The 24137-nt window shown below is 42.0% G+C and overlaps 1 protein-coding gene across 7 annotated transcripts in view; it reads left to right on the top strand.

The window, feature by feature from the left end:
• NSUN6 (NOP2/Sun RNA methyltransferase 6) overlaps positions 1-24137 on the top strand; it is a 66480-nt gene that overhangs the window by 35252 nt on the left and 7091 nt on the right. For 3 of the 7 annotated variants that reach the window (XM_077490923.1, XM_077490924.1, XM_077490925.1), the window contains 7 exons: positions 618-727; positions 2740-2893; positions 5230-5311; positions 7806-7925; positions 9055-9199; positions 12035-12186; positions 16725-16850. In XM_077490923.1, coding sequence (XP_077347049.1) covers positions 618-727; positions 2740-2893; positions 5230-5311; positions 7806-7925; positions 9055-9199; positions 12035-12186; positions 16725-16850 — 889 coding nt within the window. Of the gene's footprint in view, positions 1-617; positions 881-2739; positions 2894-5229; positions 5312-7805; positions 7926-9054; positions 9200-12034; positions 12187-16724; positions 16851-24137 lie in introns of all 7 variants that reach the window. The other 4 variants (XM_077490926.1, XM_077490927.1, XM_077490928.1 and 1 more) reach the window with 2 other exon arrangements.

Here is a 24137-nt window from a genome sequence, read left to right as displayed (position 1 = left end):
GAAAAACAAAATGAAGACTTTGGAGTGGCCTAGCCAAAGTCCTGACCTGAATCCTATTGAGATGTTGTGGTATGACCTTAAAAAGGCCGTTCATGCTCGAAAACCCTCTAATGTAACTGAATTAGGACAATTCTGCAAAGATGAGTGGGCCAAAATTCCTCCAGGACGCTGTAAAAGCCTCATTGCACGTTATCGCAAACGCTTGGTTGCAGTTGTTGCTGCTAAGGGTGGCCCAACCAGTTATTAGGTTTAGGGGGCAATCACTTTTTCACACAGGGCCATGATGGTTTGGATTTTTTTTCACCTTTAATAATAAACACCTTCATTTACAAATTGCATTTTGTGTTTACTTGTGTTGTCCTTGACTATTGTTTAAATTGGTTTGATGTTCGGAAACACTTAAGTGTGACAAACATGCAAAGGAACAGGAAATGAGGAAGGGGGCAAACACTTTTTCACACCACTGTAAGGTTATACATACACTTTAATTATACTTGTACGTGGTGGCATACTTGTAGATATGCTTGCTGTGCTTCCAGTGTTGGGAGTACAGTACAGTGATTTGTTTTTTATAGGTTTTTAAATGGCTTAGGTTTACATTTTGTATTCTTATTTAGGAGGGCGCAGAAAAAGCATACGGTCCAAGTCATCGTTGGAGCCCAGTGTGGAAATGCTGTCCTCAGAGGAGCCCATGTGTACGCTGCTGGGATTCTGTCTGCTTCCAAATGTAAGGATGGTGCAGTGTGGTACTTCCTGGGAAATGGCTAATTGCTGAGCACATTTGTGATCGAATTGTGTTCCTACTTCATCTGCCTCTATAGAGCATTCAGAGTCAAACCAACTGAATATATATACAATTGCTGGTATATTGGAGTAACAGGTATGACAAGTGTGCACACAGGTGTCTGCTGCTAATTTCCTTATTACTGAGCAATGCAGGTTTTTTTTTTTTGTTTATATTTTAAATATGTTTTTTTTTTTTTTATCCTGGATGCTTGGTGTATGACGAGATATATGATTGGTAGAAAAGGTATTCAGTAATTAGCAATAAAGGTTTACAGACCACTATTATCTCTATGTTCGTATTGCTGAACATCAGCTGCTATAGGATTTCAGTGGTTCTCATTGTACTTATACTGTGTAAATGCATGTGTTTTTGTTGATTGTACTTAACAGTGGAATGAATACCAATGCTGTATTATGCTTGATGTGATATGACATACTTGAATATTTATACTCATTTTATAATTGTATGTTTATAAAAAACTATTAAATAAATTATTGCGCTAATCTGTGAAAAAAACAAAAAGAGTTGCTACATACGAATGCGACAAATATTCATGTAAAGAAGGAAGTAAAAATGTAGCATGTCTAAAACACTATTAGTGTACTATAAATATCATAAACAACATGTGCTCATATCACACTGTGAGAATAACCATCAACCTGAATAACGGATGGATAATTATACATAGATCCAAGAATATTGGTATAAAAATGAAATAAGACCGAAAGAGTCACTCCAAATACTTGGTAGATCTGCCACAAACTAAATGGTTCATAGAGAGAAGCAACCAGCAGTTGAATGAACATCTGAAGGTAATGGCATCAGTAGTATATTAAAGATGGATACTCTTACCAGAGCAAATGGACCTGCGTGTCAACGACACCAGATCAAACGAGCGTAAAGGGATAGAGCCACGATCATGCAGGACAATGCGACAGGTCACGGATGATCCCTCCATCGGTGTGGACCAATCTGCGATGTCCGGTTTCTCCGCTCCACATATTGCCTTTTAATATCGTGATCACTATTTTATTTCATTTGTAATTTTACTTTTTTGTATGTTGGTTTTTATGGAAATAAATAGCCATCTTGTGTTTTGACCTGCACCGTTGGAAGCCTGTGTTCCTTTTTGTTTTACATATCACCTGCTCTATGAGCCTGTTTGATCTCCTTTGGGTGATATATTATTTGGTGGCCATTCCTTTACCTCCTGGATTCCATCGTAAGAGGATTTGGTTTCCTGAGGACATCGCAGATTGGTCCACACTGATGGAGGGATCATCCGTGACCTGTCGCATTGTTCCTGCATGATCGTGGCTCTATCCCTTTACGCTCATTTGATCTGGTGTCGTTGACACGCAGGTCCATCGGCTCTGGTAAGAGTTTCCATCTTTAATATACTACTGATGCCATTACCTTCAGATGTTCATTCAACTGCTGGTTGCTGCTCTCTATGAACCATTTTGTTTGTGGCGGATCTTCCAAGTATTTGGACTGACTCTTTCGGACTTATTTCATTTTTATACCATTATTCTTGGATTTATGTATAATTATTGACCCTTTTATTCTGGTTGATGGTCATGCTCACAGTGTGATATGAGCACATGTTGTTTGATATTTATAGTACAGTAATAGTGTTTTAGACACTAGCGCTACATTTTTACATGAATTGTATGTTTATGCCTAATAAAATAACTTAATTACTAAAGCATTTTTGTTATGTAGTGTGTTTTTTACTTTTTTTTATTTAAAAGAAAAGGCATTTAGTGCCTAAAGTTACAAAAGCTACTGAAAAGAGTGACTAAGTATAATGCCTCATCTACCTATTCTAATGATGCCTTGAGTGCCCCAAATCCCATTATTATATTTATTATAGTCAGTGTGCATATGTTTGTGTATATACTGTAGTTATGGTTGTGTGTTGTTTTTAGTATTTTTATATTTGCCTTCAGGGATGAAGACGGGTGATGAGGTGTCTGTGTACTCTGACATTGAAGGGAAATGTAGACGTGGCGCAGTTGAGTTTGATGGAGCCAAACTTTTTATTGGCAACGGAATAGCAGAACTAAGCCGCTCAGACATCTTCTGTACAAACAGTACTATAAAGTAAGTAAACCCAATGTAGACCTTAAATAAAAGATGGATATGCATGTTATCTACAGTGCCTTGCGAAAGTATTCGGCCCCCTTGAACTTTTCAACCTTTTGCCACATTTCAGGCTTCAAACATAAAGATATAACATTTTTATTTTTTGTGAAGAATCACCAACAAGTGGGACACAATTGTGAAGTGGAACGAAATCTTATTTTAGCATAATTTTAGCAAATAAAAAAACTGAAAAGTGATGCGTGCAAAATTATTCGGCCCCTTTACTTTCAGTGCAGCAAACTCACTCCAGAAGTTCAGCGAGGATCTCTGAATTAACCAATGTTGTCCTAAATGACTGATGGTGATAAATAGAATCCACCTGTGTGTAATCAAGTCTCTGTATAAATGCACCTGCTCTGTGATAGTCTCAGGGTTCTGTTGAAAGCGCAGAGAGCATCATGAAGACCAAGGAACACACCGGGCAGGTCCGTAATACTGTTGTGGAGAAGTTTAAAGCCGGATTTGGATACCAAAAGGTTTCCCAAGCTTTAAACATCCCAAGGAGCACTGTGCAAGCGATCATTTTGAAATGGAAGGAGTATCAGACCACTGCAAATTTACCAAGACCTGGCCGTCCCTCTAAAGTTTCAGCTCAGACAAGGAGAAGACTGATCAGAGATGCAGCCAAGAGGCCCATGATCACTCTGGATGAACTGCAGAGAACTACAGCTGAGGTGGGAGAGTCTGTCCATAGGACAACAATCAGTCGTACACTGCACAAATCTGGCCTTTATGGAAGAGTGGCAAGAAGAAAGCCATTTCTCAAAAATATCCATAAAAAGTCTCGTCTAAAGTTTGCCACAAGCCACTTGGGAGACGCACCAAACATGTGGAAGAAGGTGCTCTGGTCAGATGAAACCAAAATCTAACTTTTTGCCCACAATGCAAAACGATATGTTTGGCGTAAAAGCAACACAGCTCATCACCCTCAACACACCATCCCCACTGTCAAACATGGTGGTGGCAGCATCATGGTTTGGGCCTGCTTTTCTTCAGCAGGGACAGGGAAGATGGTTAAAATTGAGGTGAAGATGGATGCAGCCAAATACAGGACCATTCTGGATGAAAACCTGTTGGAGTCTGCAAAAGACCTGAAACTGGGACGGAGATTTATCTTCCAACAAGACAATGATCCCAAACATACAGCAAAATCTACAAAGGAATGGTTCACAAATAAACGTATCCAGGAGTTAGAATGGCCAAGTCAAAGTCCAGACCTGAATCCAATCGAGAATCTATGGAAAGAGCTGAAAACTGCTGTTCACAAACGCTCTCCATCCAACCTCACTGAGCTCGAGCTGTTTTGCAAGGAAGAATGGGTAAGAATTTCAGTCTCTCAATGTGCAAAACTGATAGAGACATACCCCAAGCGACTTGCAGCTGTAATCGCAGCAAAAGGTGGCTCTACAAAGTATTAACGCAAGGGGGCCAAATAATTTTGCACGCCCCACTTTTCATTTTTTTATTAGTTAAAAAAGTTTCAAAAATCCAATAGATTTCGTTCCACTTCACAATTGTGACCCACTTGTTGGTGATTCTTCACAAAAAATAAAATTTTTATATCTTTTTGTTTGAAGCCTGAAATGTGGCAAAAGGTTGAAAAGTTCAAGGGGGGCGAATACTTTCGCAAGGCACTGTACATCGCAACTAGTCAAATGTTCAACCAATTTCGATGTACAACTCTATAGATAAGTTTAGACATGCGGTTGGGGGGCAGAAAAAATGTGCAGTTGAAATTGTGTTTTTCGCGATGAGACACAAATGGCAAAAAGATACACCTGATAGAGGTTCTAATCCTTCCCCACATTACCAAAAACAAATGTAATTAAAAAAAGTTGGGATATATAGATGACGTAAAAGAGCAGTTACCCTTTAAAAGAAAAATAAAGGTAGAGTTTTATCTTAATGAAGTTTAAGGGCCAATTCACACTGGTCCACAGTCAAATTGCAGAGCAGCTGGAGCAATTCAGTGATCCAGTCGCTCTGCCTTGCCGGCTGGCAGTGTGGTGCATGATTCAGTGCACCGCATTATCCTCTTGTTTTTTTAAATATTTTGTTTTATTTGAAGTGTAAAAAACATACACTTCAGTCATTGCAACGTTGGGCGGCACGATGCGCTGCTCTGCCTGATATTGCAGTGCGAGTCAAGCCGGTGTGCTGCAATAATATGTAGCGCTAGGCTGCATTGCAGTGTGAATGGGAGACAAAGGAAACCGTTATTTTGCCATGCAGTAAAGTGTCTGTCACTGCATATAGTGTGAATTGGCACTAATTAACTCTTTCTTTTATTATAGGGGTAAAGGCATCAGAATGACAGAATCGGTGTACTCCAGTCCATCCTTTGACAATATGCTGCCTGGAAATATATTCTTGCAGGTAAATCAGAATGAGACCTTTGACAAGTATATTCAGTAAAGCATTGCAAAGAGCAGGAAGGACACAGAGTGCGGTATCCTAGAACAACCAATCAGAATAATGCAATTAGCTGCACTCCAGGCAAACTTCAAAATGAATAAGTAACTTGACAAGCATTCTGCAAAAATCTATTCATACTACTTACTGATATCCTTCTTCACTATCATTATTCCCATGCACATTCCTCTCGGTTTTCTGTCTTTGGGACTGGACATGTTTTCCCACTTATTATCTGTTAGGTTGTAGCCACTGTTACTGTGCCGAGATAAAGATGTCAGCATAGAGTATTGTGGACAAGACTGGTAAAATTCTGTTATGATCAGCCCACCTGCCGTGTTCCTGCTCTGCCTCCCTTTTTTGCCTGTATCTTGCTGCTAGTGTTGGATTAAGACGGCCATACACCAATAGATTTCTTCCAATCAGCTTGTGGGCTGAACAAAATAAATCTTAACAGATTCCTCCATTCACACTACACAGCACGAATAGATGAATTCTGACAGTGGGCATCACCAGCTGTCAGATAACCCAGACAGCAGCTGCATCTGATTGGATGCAGGAGCTGTTTGGCTGACAATTTCTCACCCAGCTCCTTTGATTTTTCAATCAATGTCATTTGGAAAAAGGTGCTTTTTTGGCTTCAAAGAATTTTAAAGTGAGTACATGAAAAATGCTTTAAAGGAGAAGTATGTCCAAAGCTCTTTTGACCCTACTCCTCCTATGGGTCAATGGAGTGCATTTCATTTTTCACTCCTGTGACCCATATTCAGCTACAGTGGGCTAAAGCCAGCTGATGACATTCAGCTGGTCCAGGCTCTGGAGAGATCCCAATTTTAATGTCAGGATACACCCAGATGCTTGGACCTGCAGCTGGCTCAGCCGCACCTCCTGAGAGCCTGGGCTCCCGCTCCTTCCACAGCCTGATGTTCCAGTGAGTACTGGAGGGGCAGAGCACACAGCGATGACTGACAGTCACCTGCTCTCTGCTCACTGAAGACTGAGAACTGAGTGATTGGCAGTCTTTGATCCCTCAGTTCTCTGTCTTGGAGCTGGCAGGGAAGTACCTAGGTGAGTATGTATGTTTGTTTTGTTTTTTTATTATGATTCCGCTTGAGGACACGAACATGGTGCCCAGGAATAATGGGACATGCAGTGCTGGAAAATTGGGGGAAATGGTCAGCCCAGACATTCCTCAAGTTGCTCCAGTATACTGTAGATATAGTACTAATATATGGGATGTATCCTTTCTAAAGTTTGTAATTTAAAAAACGTGTATGTATTGGATATGTGTAAGGGTGAGAGGGCTGGAATCCTGGAGTTGGGCTGATCTGCTGAAAAATACAAACTGCCATTTAGTTTGGTTATTACTGCACTGAACCCCATCCTTGTGTGTGTGTGTGTGTGTGTGTGTTGTTGTTGTTGTTGTTGTTGTTGTTGTTTTTTTTATAATAATTTATTAATTTAATAATAATATTTAATATTTTAAGTTTTACTGGTTTTTACAAGTATGCCACTCGCCAAACAATGTAAAACCCAGGGGCACCATTACCTGAAAACATACACAGTTGGTGACACAAGATTGTTGGGGTGTAAAAGCATGGTGTCCATAATATATAATAAAGAAAAAATTAACACGAATTACAAGATTGTAAAATAGCCAATAGCTGTTCCTAAACGAAAGATCCCCAAAATATAATCTACTGTAAATAGTGAGATGTGGATGTGTGGCTTTCCTGCCTGGGTGGAACCTGCTCAACTAGTGGAGAGAATTTTGAATACAATCCCATAATTCACAGAAAATGAAAACTTCTTTCCCTCCAAGTCAAGTCATATATATCCAAAAAACCCGGGTAGGGTATGGGGCTGGAGGGTAACAAAAACAACTTTTAGAGGATAAGTTAACCTTTGGTAACATGTTACACTCGTATTTAGGGTGCAAAATGTAACATGTTCCCAAAGAGCGCGTGTTCCCAAAACAGCGCGGCTATGCGGGGCTCCACCCACAGGTCCATGTCATTCATTCAAAGTTTTCTATGAATAAATGAACTACAACTACCAGGCATTTGTGAGTGCTGTCTACATTTTCTTACCTAAAAAAAGATGTGCAATTATTTTTTGAACTTCGCCTTTAACAACAGCTCAAAGAGAAAACCATCCATCATTGTTTGTAATTTTTATTTTATTTTTTTAATCAGCAGAAAGTTTTATTTGAACACATTCAAGCATACATGTTTCATAAACACTCACAAAAGAATGTAAAGTTGAAATGTACAAAAACAAATAGTCAATTACACCTTCCAACTTCATAGAGCTACGTACAAACATCGATTCATTGAAGAGAACATACAACCCCACCTAGTGGTTGAAAACGGAAATGACAGTACCAATAGAGCACCCTTTGTCACCCCCCAAAGTCAGATAGTAGTAATCAACTCTGTCTTTGTTTCTACCTTTTTAGAATTTACCGTCTGCTGTTGTCAGCCATGTTTTGAGCCCTCAGCCTGGGGAACGGGTGTTGGATATGTGTGCAGCTCCTGGAGGAAAGACCACTCACATTGCGTCTCTTATGAATGACGAGGTAAGGAAAAGACTCCTCACCTCCACACAACACTACTATGTGAAAATACCCGACTGGCCCGAACTGCTGTAACTGCTGAAATGCTGTACTGCTTAACTACCTCAATATCAAGCACTTTCACCCCCTGCCTGCACAGGCCAGTTTTCAGCTTTCAGCTCTATCGCACCTTGAAATAAATTTGCACGTGTGTCATGCAACACTGTACTTGTATGTATGACATTTTTTATAATTTTTTCCCACACAAATAGAGCTTCGTTTTGAATTGTATTATATCACCATGGGATTTTTTTTTTTTGCTAAACAAACCCAAAAAGACAAAACATTTTGAAAAAATAAAAAACCCTTTTGTTTTTTAAGTTTAGTTTTGCAAATAAGTAATTTTTCTCCTTCACTGATGTGTGCTGATGAGGGGGCACTAATGTCGGCAGTGATGCCTCATCTGCACTGATAGGAGACATTGATAGGCGGTGCTGATTTGGCTGCGCTGATGATGTCCGGATTATCTTTGTACATGTCCCCTGTCACACTTGTCGGTCACGGCTCTCCTTTTCTCACGCGGTGACGGCGAACAAGGAAAGTATTGCCGATAACCGGCAAGTCCGTTTACATTGTGGTCAGCTGTGACTGAACACAGCTGATCACATGGTAAAGGGCCGCAGATTGGCCCTTTACTGCGATATATGATCAGCTTTGTCCAAAGGACACAGCGATCACAAAGCGCACCCCAGGGCGACGTCCATCGGTACCCCTTCTGGAACAGAGCTGCCTAGTCGTCTTTCAGCTATAGAGAGGTAATGAAATAGTTAAACAAAAATCGATTATTCTGGTATCTTGTGAGAAGAATTTTCATGCGTTTGCCCCTTTGGATTATTTTGCATAAACTGTCCTGATTGGTTCTTGGAAGCTGTGTACTAACGATCAGATTGTCATATGATTGCTTTGAAAGCTATGTTTTCGTCAGATTTTCTCATTGTGTGTACTAGGACTTATACTGTACTTGGCACCTCTGTATTCATATTATTGCACTATGTTCGTAGTGTTTTTGTACCTCTTTACTGTACGCCTTTGAAAACTCTAACAAAACATATTAAGCATAAATAATACAATTGTTACTTATCTGCATTCCCAGGGAGAAGTCATAGCTGTGGACAGGATAGCCAACAAAGTGGAGAAAATAAAGCAAAATGCTTCACTACTGCAACTCAAATGTATCCAGGCCTACTGCTTCAACAGCACCAAGGCTGTGTTACGTGAACCCAAGGAGCTGGAACCAGGTAAGAAGTCACTGAGAAGTGGAGCATTGTTTTTAACGTGGCAATATAGAAAGGTTGCATGGTCACATCTATACCATATAGATGGAAGTTTGTAGACACGTGGCTATCGCAGCTATATGAGTTTGCTGGGCATTCCAATATAAACCTATGGGCAATAACGTGGAGCTGTGATCTGCACTCCCTTTGCAGCTATAAAAGCCTCCACTCTTCTGGAAGACTTCATCCAAGATTTGGAGTGTGTCTGTAAGAAGGTGTGCCCATTCAGCAAAAGCAAATTAAAAAAAAAAGTGAGATCAGAGGTTGATGTTGGGTGAGAAGACCTCATTTGCAACTCTTATTCCAATTCATCACAATTGTTGGGTTTTTAACAGGATTGTGGTCAGAAACCGTGTTGGATACTTGAGTTCCTGCAAACCAAACTGGCCTGTGCTTGTAGGCAGGCACCCTTGACTTCAGCACTGCGAGGAGGACAGTTGCACCCGGGATCAGTCTTTTCCTGTATTTTCCATAATGGCATGCTTAAAGGATAAGTTCACCTCTGTGAATATGTTACACCCATATTTAGGGTATAACGTGTAACAGCGATAAATCACTGTATTGCATTTTGCAAGGGCCATGGAGTCACTAGGAGTCCTAGTGAAAACTACCTCTCCCTTCCTTTCTTTAGTTTGGGAAAAGGAAATGTCTGGGAATTTCTGGATTGACTGCTTCCCTATTTGGATTGTATGGCTGCTTGTTGATAATCTAGATGGGCCAATGGGGGGCGTCATTATACCTCCCTCTGTGATTTCACCATATGTCCATATCTGTCTACCCTAAAGTGGTTTTGGAGGCACATATGATAATTTTTTTTTTTGATGTTTCTACAAAATGTTTTTTTTGATATTTTATCATTTTTGTCATTGTGTTTTGGCACCCTAAAAATCACATATTCTGTACTTTTGCTGTGTATCTATTATTTAGGTATGTGGTGCTGATGACTCTCAAACATTCAGCAATTTTTTATTTTATAACATGTAACATGTTCAGCATCAGTCCCCTCTCCCCCGGATCCCCCTCTCCTTGTGGCAGAATTCAAAGAGAGCACGACCACGCGGGATGCCGCCCACACGCCCACATCATTGATTTATAGATCCCTGTGAATCGATGGACTACAAATACCGACAATAGTGAAAAGTCACCTTTATTCCGTAACAAATAATATATGAGTTTATTCTGTAAAAAATGAATATTTATGCAGCAAACGGATGACTGAATATATGGCACAGCTAACGCGTTTCACACTGTGGCTGTTAGCTTGTAGTTCTCAATGAACTATCACGGCGCTCTTAAGTGCTATGGTAGTTCATAGATTCTTTATGTCAGTGTAAAACTACCTGCCCATATGATCTGTGGGGAAGACAGCTCACAATGACCTTTTGCAGGATCCCTGCATGACATCAGTGATCTGCTGATCACTGGTCCAATGCTTTCCAGGCTCCTAAAACAAAAAATAGTAAATGCACATTTTTTTACCTGTTAAAAAAACAAAATGTGTATTTTATTATTTTTGTTAAAAGGTGAACTTATCCTTTAAAGTTTGGCAACATGTCTCACTGTAGAAAGTTTTGGGGGCTCACAATGCTGCGATCAGTAGCATGCCGTGTCCCCGGGACATGACGCATCCCCAGTCTCGGTAAAGATGAGGCTCTTTAGCCATGACAGCTGATCACATGTAAACAAGGAAATGCCGGTTATCGGCTCTCCTCTCCTCACACTGACTGACAGCATGTGAGGAAAGGAGAGCCGATCAGAGGCATTTCCTCACAGGGGAGACCTGCACAGATCAGTGATTATCAGTGCAGCCCCATCAGTGATGTATTTAATCACCACTGGGTTTTTTATTTTTTGCTAAAAAAAATAAAGTTTTAGCTTGATAAAATAAAAAACCCAGTGGTGATTAAATACTATCAAAATAAAGCTCTATCTGTCTGAAAATAAATTTTAAAAATGTAATCTGAGTACAGTGTGGCATGACTAGTAAATGTCATATGACATCACTGAAAGATGAAAAATGGCCTGGGTGCAGGAAGGGGGTGAATGTGCCCAGTATTGAAGTTGTTAAGCAAATAGTTTTTCTGAATGTGTTGCAAATTTTGCTTATCTGGAGATCTCGCCATTAAGAGCATTTCCCAATGCAGGCTGACAATACTAAGGCTTAACGTTACAATTTACATCAGCTTTGCTGTGTGCATTGTTTTGTGATTGGATCATGTTGTCGGAAAATCTGATCGTGTGTGGGCTCCACCGGACTTTTTACATTGGATTTTCCGACGCACAAAGTTTGAGAGCAGGATCTAAAAATTTTCCGACAACAAAATCCGATCGCGTGAATTCCGATCTTGTGTAGACAAGTCCGACGCACAAAGTGCCACGCATGCTCAGAATAAATTACGAGATGAAAGCTATTGGCTACTGCCCTCTTTATAGTCCCGTCGTACGTGGTTTACGTCGCCTCGTTCTGAACGATCGGATTTTCCGACAACTTTGTGCGACCGTGTGTGTGCAAGACAAGTTTGGGCCAAAATCCGTCTGAAAAAATCAGGCGGATTTTGTTGTCGGAATGTCCAATCGTGTGTACAGGGCATATCACTTATTATGACACTGGGATTCCCCATTATGGTAACAGACCCTACCTCTTAGATCACTGCGGTGAAAGAAAATGCTATGTCGATATCAAAGAAAAAAAAGATGGTAACATTTTGACTTGAACTATGCTAAAATCCTTTAATGTTTGTATTGAAGAGTATATAGTAGTTTTATGTTTTTATTTAATGCTAAACAATTATTTTCCAGGTCTTGGCCCTCCGTTCTGTCCAGAGTCATTTGACCGCATTCTTTTGGACGCTCCTTGTAGCGGAATGGGGCAGAGGCCTAGTATGGCTTGTCCACTATCCCTAAAAGAACTCACTTCTTATCAGCCTCTGCAGCGCAGACTTTTAAGCACGGTAAGGACCCCTGTAGAAGAAGGGCTTGCTGCATGTTTCTGGTAGCCAATGCATCTTCTTGTTTTTGACTGATTATCCAGGCTGTTATTGGAAGGGGCAATAAACCAAGGAATGTAATAAAGGTCATAGAAAATTATGTACAGGCAGTCCCCGAGTTACGAACAGGTTAGGGAATGCGGATTTGTTCGTAATCCAGACACGCATGCGCAGAACGTTGTTTCTGATGTTTTTCAACGTTGTGTTCCGATGTGCCCGTCGGCGCCGCCTGCCGTTCGTAAATAGGAGTCGTTCGCAAGTCGGATGATCGTAACTTGGGGGACTCCCTGTAAATGTTTTATACAATAAATCTCTTATTTGTGGTGAAGATATCTGTGAGGTCTTGGTACCAATAGGGCAAGTAAGCCCTGCTAAGAGTTAAAGCGGGAGTCCACCGGGACTCCGCGTTTTTTTTTTTTTTTTTAAAAGCCAGCAGCTACAAATACTGCAGCTGCTGACTTTTAAAATAGTGACACTTACCTGTCCAGCGCGCCCGCGATGTCGGCACCCGAAGCCGATCGCTAGGTCGTCTGTCGGGTCCTTCCGCCGCCATCTTGGGTATGGGAATCAGGAAATGGAGCCTTTCAGCTTCATTTCCCGGTTCCCTACTGCGCATGCGCGAATTGCGCTGCGCAATAAGGACGCTCCCCGCTGCCTCTGGGAGCTGTGTGTTTCCCAGCAGGCAGCGGGGCACTTGCGGGAAGGGGCGGGCACTTGCGGAAAGGGGCGTAAGTTACGCCCCTTTCCGCAGAGAGCTGTCCCGGAAGTGGGTGCAGTTACCTGGATTATCCAGGTAACTGCACCCCCCTCCCCCCTGAAAGGTGCCAATCGTGGCGCCGGAGGGGGGGGGGGGGATTCCGATGAGCGGAGGTCCATTTTAGGGTGGACCTCCGCTTTAAACTTGCTGGGAATTACTTAGGTTAGAGGAAAAAATTGGTTGAATAAAGATTTAGACTTTATAGGCACATGTATAGATTTTTGTGAAAAAGTTATATATTTTTAATCGGCTAAAATTAAAAACACTGTATATAAACACATATTAAAAAACGTATAACTGATTGACCTCATAAACTCTCATACCACCTATGATACAGAAAATTTACAGGGTGTATGTATGTGTGTGTGTGTAATATAAATATATATATATATATATATATATATATATATATATATATATATATATATATATATATATATACACACTCTATGTACAATCTCTAGAGACTGAAATATTAATATATATCCAGGATTGTTTGATACATTTAGGTGGTTGAGGCAAGATGGAGGGACGCTCATGAGGATTTATAAACCTAAATGTAAACAGTAAACTACAAGCCAATTTGTTAAAATGGAAGTAAACCCTTCCAAACAACTTTGACCTACAGGTAAGCCTAGATTAAGGCTTACCTGTAGGTCCAAGTAATATCTCCTAAACCTATATGGTTTAGGAGATATTTGCCCGAAAATGGGCACCGCTGTCTACGGCGCATGCGCCGTAGACAGCGGCGCGCAGGCGCACTAAATGCGGCAAGTCCAAGAATGGATTTGCCTAATTTGTCGACTCCCGTGCGCATGCGCGGGAGTGACGTCATCGCGGCTCCGCCGAATGGCAGCGTCGGAGCTCCGAGACGCGACTCCCGTGCGCATGCGCGGGAGTGACGTCATCGCGGCTTCTCCGCTGTCATTCGTCGGAGCTGCGAGAGACGCCACAACCAAGATGGATGCGGCGGACTACAGGTGACAGCGGCGACTTCGCTGGCTCCTGTGTCAGGTAAGTGACACATAATGAGCTACTATGCGATGCATAGTAGTCCATTATGCTTTACCTTTGCAGGGAAAAAAAGAGGAAGTAAACCCATCAGGGTTTACTTCCTCTTTAACGTCCATCAATGCAAATAACCCAAAAACAAATGACAACCAAAGGCCTAAGAAGCAAAACCTAACTGTGGGGTACTGCAGCGTATTGCTAGGACGCTGCGAAAACCCGATCTCCGTAAAGAGCTGCGCCCATGACTCTTTAACCATGTGATCGGCTGTGTACAATCACAGCCGGTCACATGTAAAGAAGTGCCGGTAATCGACACTCCTCACCTTCGCCTCACACTGACAGAATGTGTGGCGAGGAGAGCTGATCAGCGGCATCTCCACGAAGGGGGACATGTAGGAATGTAATCGGGGCACTGATCATCAGTATCGCCATACAGTGCCCACCAATGCCAGCAATCGGTGCCTATTAGCGATGCCAGTGCTGCCTATCAGTGCTGCCCATTACTGCTGTCGCTCAGTGCCCATCAGTGTCGCCCATCAGTACAGCCTATCCATGCCACCTATTTGTGCCGCCTATCAGTGCCCACCAGTGCCACATATCAGTGCCCATAAGTGCGACATATTAGTGCCGCCTCATCAGTGCCCATAAGTACCACCTCATCAATGCCCACCAGTTCAGCTTATCGGTGCCCATCACTCTCGGCTCATCAGCTCACATCAGTGAAGGCGAAAAATTACTTGGTTACAAAATTTACTGACAGAAAAAAGTAAAAAAACATTTTTTTTCAAATTTTTTTTATTTTTTTTGTAAAAAATCAGCAGTTATAGAAAGCTCTATTTGTGTGAAGAAAATGATAAAACACTTGTTTGAGTACAGTGTAGCACGACCGCACAATTGTCATTCAAAGTGCGACAACGCTGAAAGCTGAAAAATGGCTTGAGCAGGAAGGGGGTGTAAGTGCCTGGTAGGCAAGTGGTTAAAATAAAGGCAGTATAGTAGGGATTGATATTTTTTAATCCAAAGCAGACTTTCTGCCCAGTATTCCTGCAAAATAATGCTGTCAACCATCAACCTTCCCTGTCCCTTTAGGAGTATTGTAGCCCTGCAGCACCGTCATCTCTTTGTGAGGTGGTGCATGGGCTTCCTTGATTATGTGATTGGGTGTCAAAGTGATCAGGTGATTTGGAGCCTGTCCTACTGCCTCTCAATTGTTGCTAGGTGACTTTGCACTGTCGGTAATCACAGTGCTGGAAATACCCAAATGAGCCCATTGCCAGCACAAAAGAGGAAAGCATGTTTGTGGCAGCACACTTCTATCTTGTCACATACATGCATAAAGCTGTTGGGAAGGGGTTAAAGGTTTCTACAGTCACAGCATACACTTTCATTTTATAACATCAGCATTGTAATAACAGTACAAACAAAATAGTTATTTTTTACAATCCAATATAAGCTTAGTTGAAAAATCTCCTTTCATGTTGAGTGCTGCCTGCCTGCTGGCCGTCTCGTTCCACAACTTTCTGTATTCCCTGCATGCTTTCCAGCTTCTCTTCTGCTGTTAACTTTCCAGTTCTAAGGACTACATATCCCATGGTACCTTTCTGCCTGCAAGCAATGAGAATTCAAGGAAGTAAATGTGTGAGGATCTTCACAAAGTGAACAGTGTAAGAGTGTTGAGACATGACTCGGAATGTGGCACCACATCCAAACAACAATGGAGAAAATATAGAAATGGACTTTAACCACTTCTCACCTGACATATAGAAAAATGACGGCCAGAAAGTGGTTGTATTATCCTGACTGGACGTTGTATACACCATATATGTGGGGATTATCCAAGGGGGCAACATGTGGAATAATCCACTGAGTGGATGTCCCTGTCTCTATGTGGAGGTGCTTCTTTGCAGCCTGGATTGATACAGGCACTAGGGGAGATTTAGTAATTAAGCAGACCTATGATGTTTGGGGACCACTCATCTGTTTAGGACGGCTTGGCTTTACTACATATAAACGCTCCAACATTATTACACGTGTTGCACCCTTGGATAATCCACATATACCGAGTATTTTTTTGACCTCGGGGCGAGCTCTCTTCTTTGGCTGAACTACACCTAATGCACTCTCGCTCTGGGGTTTTCTGTGCACTGCTCCCCCTTCTCTTATCTCCATGCTGTGGACTGGGTGTCCCATGTTTCCCATTCAAACCTGGTACCAATAGGATCCCCTGAGGAAGCTGTAAGTGAAACGCGTAGCGATTCCTTGGTACTCTGATTTCCTGTGGGGCCCTGATATGGAAGATCATCTCTGATGCAAGCAATAAGATCATCATACCTACGGTCATACTTACATGTTTCTGTGTGTATGTATATATAATATATGTTTTTTGTTTTTTTTTGAGTACTCATTTTCCTTTTTTGGAGCTACTAGTGGCTACCAAATTAAAGTCCATTCCAATTCCTGTTTTTTCTTCATCTTCACAAACTAAGCTTTCAAACTTCAGGATCACTCCAATTAATAGAAGTAGGCTAGAGATAATGGAACCCTAATGTAGAAATTAATATAATGATTACGTTTGAACTATAGATGCACTTTACGGCTTGTTTAGCCTACGATGGCATTTTATGTAGGACATGAAGTTGCACTGCAAAGTTACAAAGAATGTAAAGAGTGACAGTTGCGGATCCTTTCAATGCCGTGTTCTTTTCTCATAACTTTCCCTTTTTTCCCCCATTAGGCAGTTGAGTTGTTGAAACCCGGAGGCACGCTGGTTTACAGCACATGTACTATAACTTTAGCTGAAAATGAAGAACAGGTTGCCTGGGCTCTGAAGACGTTTCCCTGCCTCCAGCTTGAAGTGCAGGTAATGGAAATGCGGCATTGTGTGTTCTGCGTTATTTCTACCCATAAAAGTAGGAAAAAGCTGTGCAAATACATTAAATTATAAGTAAAGTGACAAATTCTAGTAAATCGCACCAACTAATCAAACCATATGGATAACAAAATATTAAATAATAATAAGTGATAAATATCAAAACCTCAAAAAATAATAAAAAATTATTAATTGAGAAAAAAACAGTCCAGTGAAGTGAATAAAAATCAATAAACAGCTCCTCTTGTGCAGACAAAAAAACATCGATATTAGTGAGCCGCCACCACACAAAATATGCTCTTACCAGTGGCAAGCAATATCAAACCTGTATGTCTGATCAGCATCCAGACATCAGACCTACAGCAGCAGCAATTCACTGAGAGTACGCTGAAGACAAGTCAGGAGATCACAACTCGATAGATGGACCAACAGACAACGATCATGGTCTCAGGAAAATAATAAGAAACTCTCCATAGTGTAAATCCATAAAACAATCGATTTAATAAAGGTAAAAAATTGCACTTACATTTGTATAAATGATAAACCTCTCATAAAAAAATGCCTGTCGGCTTACAGACACCCGTCCACACATACACTACACCGCAATGTCGTCAGCACGTCTGCCTCCCTATGTCTACCCATACCAGACAATGATTGCCTGCTTTTCACGTTTTCAGTCCGCCTATGAAGATCAGAGTATGGGAACTTGGCCAACTTGTTTTTAAATAAGCAGGCTCCAAAGTTGTAATCTTGATCACTACCTAGGAGATCACTGACATATATAGTACAAGCATGCAGCCAGTGAAGTCTTGCTTTCCTGCTGCAGTTTGCTGACTCATTGGTAAATGAATTGGAGGAGGTATTAAAATGTTACTATACCCACACAAGTAAAATCAGTCTGTATATGCAGTAAAGCATGCTTGTTATACTCACTGTGGAACCTAAGGGGTTAATTCTGTGCATTGTGTAAAAAGGCTGTGTTGATCCTGAGCACCACACAGCGTGCCCCCAACATAGAGACCGGGGTCCCACCAAGAGCTCTGGGTCCCGTACTAACGATCAGACCCAGAAATTCTGGTTTGGGGACACCTCATTGCTGTTATATCCTCTCATTGGCTATCACAGCGATCAGTCATTTTGAAGCCCGCCCCTGTGTTTCTCTCTTTGTGAATGGAGAGGAAAGATACATTGGGGTTTATTTACTAAAGGCAAATCCACTTTGCACTGCACGTTCACTTGGAAGTAAAGTCGCTGTAGATCTGAGGGGGACATGTAAGGAAAATAAACAGTATTTTTGCTTGTACATGATTGGATGATAAAATCAGCAGAGCTTCCCCTCATTTCAGATCTTCCCCTCAGATCTACAGCGATTGCACTTGTAGGGCAAAGTGGATTTGCCTTTAGTAAATCAACCCCAGTGTATCGTTCGCTCTATGTGTAAAATAAAAAAATTAAAAGAATAATAAAAAAAAAAAAAAAAACAGAGTTCAATGTTTAATCTAGGTCAGTGCCAATGTTAGTGTTTGGGTCAAGTAAGGGTCAAAGGTCAGTGGTCAATATATTTTGAACAGAATATATATAATAAGAAAACATCAGTGTGCTTTAGGCAGGTTAAAAAACAGCAAAATATACACTATTGATTCTGGGCTGTACTACGGGTACAAACCACAACTGACATACACATATGTGGTATCGCTGCATTCGTCAGGAGCAGGAGAATGTATTTTGGGTTGTTCTGTGGTGGTAGGTTATGGTATTAACAATAAATATATAGCTAAATTAAGAAAAAAATGTTTTTCTTTTATTATCTTTAATCATAAAAAAAAAATTAGGAGAGAGACATTACCATTTACCACCAAGTAAATGTCCAATTTATCCTGAAAAAAACGAGGTATAATCCACCTGGATATACAAAGTAGTAGTGATGATATGCATGGCTTTACTAACACAGTCAATGTTGCAAAATTTGTGCTTAGGCATTAAGATTTGTTTTACCCTTGAAGGGGGTGTGAAGGTATATAGTGGTTAATACTTTAAGATGGCAATACGAGTGAGCCAACCACACGGTTCTATCACTAATTTTACACCTTCCTCAACCACTTTATTTTAATGGACTGCCTAATGCACCAAAATAAGATGCATGTACTATTTTTTTTTTTTTGTAGTGTACATCTTTTGGCAAGGTTCATTGTGCTGCCATCAATGTGCAGAATGATGGTATAAATGAGTCCTAAATATTAGACATGGGGGGGGGGGGGGGGGGGCTACCATCGACATGGCCGCCAGACGTGTCTGAGGAGAGCTTTGCCAGCCACCCATAGAATCCGCAGGAATCCTGCATATTACTAGCACCACTCACTCCACAAATTGCATCCTTGAGGTGCCCAGACATTATACAAACACCAAAGGCTTATATTATGAACAAGGCTACCCCCTCTACACCAGCAGATCATCTTAAAGAATTTGCCCGCATGGAGAAACAAGATGGCATTAGCGGCCCTCGTTCACAAGTGGAGCAGCGCAGTGGCGGCTACCCCATAAGTCGGCACATCAGCGGTGGAAAAGATGGGTAAGCTGACCCTATGGCAAGTACATGCCCAGCTTCTTGAGGCGATCACCTCCAGTAGCACCTCCCTGACAGGCAAGATGGTGGAGGTCAAAGTGTACATAGGCCTCTTGAGACATGACTTGCAGCATGTTAGGGAAAGGGTGGCAGAAACTGAGAATAGAATTTCCACCTTAGAAGATGATTTCTCCCCTTTCCCTGGTTGGGTGACAGCTGCTGAGAAATCTCCTTCTGGTCCCAAAAAGCTGATGACCTTAAAAATCGTCCTTAGATGTAACAACCTCAGGATAGTGGGGCTCCCTGAAAAGGCTGAGGGTCAGAACCCAGGGGACTTTGTGGAAACGTAGCTCAAAACTGCCTTTCCTGATGGCAAGTTTTCTGCTGGCTTTGTTGTTGAGAGGGCTCACAGATTCCCAGGCCACTGTCCCTATCCCTGGTGCAGCTCCCAGGCCACTGCTGGCCAGAATGCTCAACTGTAAAGATCGTGCTCTGGTGCTTCGTAAGGCTTAATAGAAAGGCATGATCAACTTTGAAAACGTACAAAATTTCCATCTATCCAGGTTTCTCGATCAAATTTCAGAAGCAAAGAGCCACATTCACAGAGGTTAAACTGAAGATGAGAGAAGATGGGATAATCTACTCTATGACTTTCCCTGCTCAGTTGAGAGTGATTGATTGTGGTCATGTTGTCTTCTTCACTACCCCTGATGCAGCTTAAGAGTGGTTGAATGCAAAATGGCGTCCGTCCTGATTATTCTCGAATAGCATTGTTGTTGGGGAGATTCCTTTACCTTGCTTGCCCTAGATCTACATATTTTCCTGCAACAAGTGTTTGATAGGAATCCTATTATATGCAAGCTCCCTTTTTGTTTGTTTTCAAGTAAATGTCTTTGCTGCCCTGGCATTGAATGTCTGCAGTTTTTCTATTTCCTTTTTCTACTGTTTGGAGCAACGTAATACTGAACTACACATACCACCATTTCAATTTAACACTGGGTTCTTATTTTATTTTTTATTTTTTTTCATCGCGGTTTTTTTTTTTTTCTGCATTGCCTTTTTTCAGTAGGTTTTCTGAATTTCAGACTTATTCTAGTCATAACTGCTGTGTTGCTGCCCTCTTCTGGACAAACCTGGAACTCCTTATCCAAATGGCTTCTATTGTCTACCTACTAACCATGGTGGGGGGAAAGCTCTGAACTCTGGTAGTATTATACACACTGCGTGCAATACGGGTATTTTGTGCATTTGACACTGTTCAGTCTGACGCTGTTTATTTTATCTAACAATAGCAATGTAGCAATGTTTTTTTTTTTTTTTTTTTTTGAGAGCTTAGGGGGATGGCTACTACCACAAATTGCCTTCACATATCCTGTTGTAATGTGCAGGTAATGCCCCGTTGATACTTCTTTTCGACATAATCACTCAAAAGTTACTGGCTACATCAGTTATTTATGGTTTGGCTTTTGGCCGCAATTGTTACGCCACTTGCCGATTTGTTCATTGGTACATATATAGTTTTACTGTCATGCATTTTATCTCATTACATGCTATCTCATTGTTATTTGCTGATATGCTGAACATCATTTTTTGATAGTTTGATGGCTAATCTCAGTACCTTTTTTCTCATGGAATGTGAGGGTTCTAGGTACCCCCCACAAACATTCCCAAGCGTTTACTACGATACTTAAATCCAGTGCTCACCTAATAACGCATTTGACTCCTGAACACATTGTTCACCTCAAGAAGCCTTGGCTGCAGTGGACAGACCATTCCTGTCATTCTTCTTATTCTAGGGGGTATCAGTATTGGTGCACCGCTTGATCTCGTGGGAGTGTGTGAAGGTTCAGGTAGACCCCAATGGGGGGTATGTCTTTATTCGGGCACAGCTACATGCATTCCCATTTGTGATTATGGGTATTTACAACCTCCCTTCTGCTAACCTACAGGTGGTTAAAGACGTGATGATTTTTGCTGCAATGTATCCAGAAGCCTATGTTTTATGTTTCGGTGATTTCAACCTGCTCTTGGACCCGGCCGTGGATAGACATGGTGACCCTTCGGCCACACAGTCCCAGACATTGTCTGCTTTTGGTTCCTTGGTTTCTGAGTTCTGTTGGAATGACTTATGGTGGGTTTCCAGTCCCAATACCAGGGCATATTCATGGTCCATCCCCAGCAGAGGCCGTCTCTCAAGAATTGATTTGGCATTATGTAATAAGTTTCTCACCAAATTGTCCTCTATCACATATCTGCCTAGGGGAGTGTCGGAGCATTCGCCTTTATCACTGTTGATTTGATACTGGGGTCACTGGAATCCACAGACCCTGGCAGGTTTAGCCCTTTTGGCTGTCCCTGATTGGGTTCAGTGAAAGGATACCAAATCAACTAGCGGCTTTCCTAGAAGCCACGGCTTTGTTTTAGGATGCCTTGAAGGGGTATTTGAGAGTTGGCTCTTAAAGCCAGGTTCCACCCTAAAGTGGAACCTCCGCTGATCGGAACCCTCCCCCCCTCCGGTGTCACAATTGGCACCTTTCAGGGGGGAGGGGGGTGGAGATACCTGTCAAAGACAGGTATTTACACCCACTTCCGGGCATAGACTCCCATGGGAGTCTACGCCATTTCCTGTCCTGCCGCGCTGTCTGCTGGGACACACACGGGTCTCAGAGACCGCGCGGACAATTCCTATTGCGCTGCGAGATTCGCGCATGCGCAGTAGGGAACCGGGAAGTGAAGCCGATTCGCTTCACTTCCTGATTCCCTCACCTAGAATGGTGGCGGCAGCAGCCGAGGGCCGAGCGATCGATCGGCCTCAGCTGCCGGCATCGCTGGAACCCGGGACAGGTGAGTGTCCATTTATTAAAAGTCAGCAGCTGTAGTATTTATAGCTGCTGGCTTTTAATATTTTTTTTGTAGGTGGAATCCCTCTTTAAGTCCAATTTATCATTTATTAAACTTTCTTCGAGACAAGACGTGGAAGATCTAGAAAAAAAGTAACAAACAGCTGAAGTGACTTATTTGACAGCCCAAACTAACGCCACCTGTATCCACTGGGAGTTTGTCTCATTTATATTCAGAACATATGTCTGCCGCTGTAAAAAAGGAAATCATTCGTTACCCAGCAGAAATATTTTGAATGTGGGAACCAGCCCAGTCAGTTACTAGCCCATATGGCTTGACAGCAGTTGGGTAGTTCTGTAGTGAATAAAATAACCTGTCCTAATGGGTACGGAGGCACGTTTGGCTGGAGATATCCTTACTTGCTTTCACGATTTTTATACAAGTATGTATGACTCTACCCTTATATTTACCAGTCAAGACATTGAGGCATACTTTTACAATTTGATATTCCCTACATTAACTCAGGAATAGGGGGAGGACTTAGATTCTGATATCACAGAAGATGAGGTCAGGAGGCAGTAGCGTCTCTGGCTAAGGGAAAGGCCTCGGGTCCCGATGGTCTACCCTTGGAAATATATTGCAGATACCTGGACACTCTTGCCCCCCGGTTCTGGCATAGGTCTATTCTACAGCATTTCAAGATGGGAGACTTCCACCCTCTATGTACTCTGCCACGGTGGTCCTTATTCCTAAACCTGAGAAGGACCCGGCTGATTGTGCGTCATAGCGTCCAATTTCTTTATTGAATACAGACTATAAAATACTAGTAAAGATCCTGGCCAAACGTACATTCTTAATATAATTCATCCAGACAAAACTGGCTTTATGCCAAGAAAGTGTACCTCCATTAACAATACGTATGACCAGGGCCGTTTTTAAGGCATGGCAAAAGGGACAGCTGCCCTGGGCCCTGTCATTGTTGTGGGGCCCAAAGCAGCTGCCTCATGCTTGTCAATTATCCTGGTTTAAATTCCCTCATCCCTTGAGGTTTTAGTCCTGTGCTGTGTCCCAATATCTCAGTGTGAAGTGCTAGTACTAATGCTGCCCAGCTCTGCCCTATTGTTATGTACAGATGACTCACCTGCAGACCCTGTGTTTACAAGTAAATTACCGGCATTCATATGTAAGTAGCGGCGGGCCAGTGGCATTCATATGTATAGCATGCCCCCATGAGGTCATATCCACAGTAATCTCTAGCAATCGATCAACAAGCAGAAATCATGTGCTGTAACCTCTAGCAACTGAGTGAGCCGTAATGTGTGCTGTAACCTCTAGAAACCAGTCAGTGAGTGCTAATGATACTCTGTAACCTCTGGCAACCAATCGCAATATCTGCTTGATCTGATTCAATAAACTGATTTTGAGTCTAGCTGTTATTTGTTGTATGTCTCAGAGCAGGTGGAGAGCAAAACTGCATGGGGGGGGGGAAGTTTTTTGCCCGGGGTCCAATCAGTATTAAAGACGACCCTGCGTATGACGCAACTAATAGCTTAACTTAGAAAATTTCTGCCTTGTGCACTGGCTTCGCTAGACACCGTGAAAGCCTTTGACTCAATAGAATGGCCCTTTCTTATGGCTGCGTTGCACTCATTTGGCTTTAGCACTAAACTCCAACAATGGGTCACTATACGTTATAGGGATCCCACGTCTAACCTTTTAGTCAATGGTCTCCTATCCTCATCTATACAGCTTCGAAGAGGTACCAGGCAGGGGTGCCCTCTGTCTCTGCTGTTTGCGGTCAATATCGAGCCACTGGCACTGAGAAGGCATCACTATGGGTGAGACAGTAGACACTATAGGACTATACGCAGATG

This window comes from Lithobates pipiens, unplaced genomic scaffold (assembly GCF_037356315.1).
Source record: "Lithobates pipiens isolate NorthernLeopardFrog02 unplaced genomic scaffold, aLitPip1_a1.2 Scaffold_19, whole genome shotgun sequence".
NCBI lineage: Eukaryota > Metazoa > Chordata > Amphibia > Anura > Ranidae > Lithobates > Lithobates pipiens.
The sequence above is the reverse complement of the archived record's forward strand: the minus strand, read 5'-3'. Positions and strand labels throughout refer to the sequence as shown.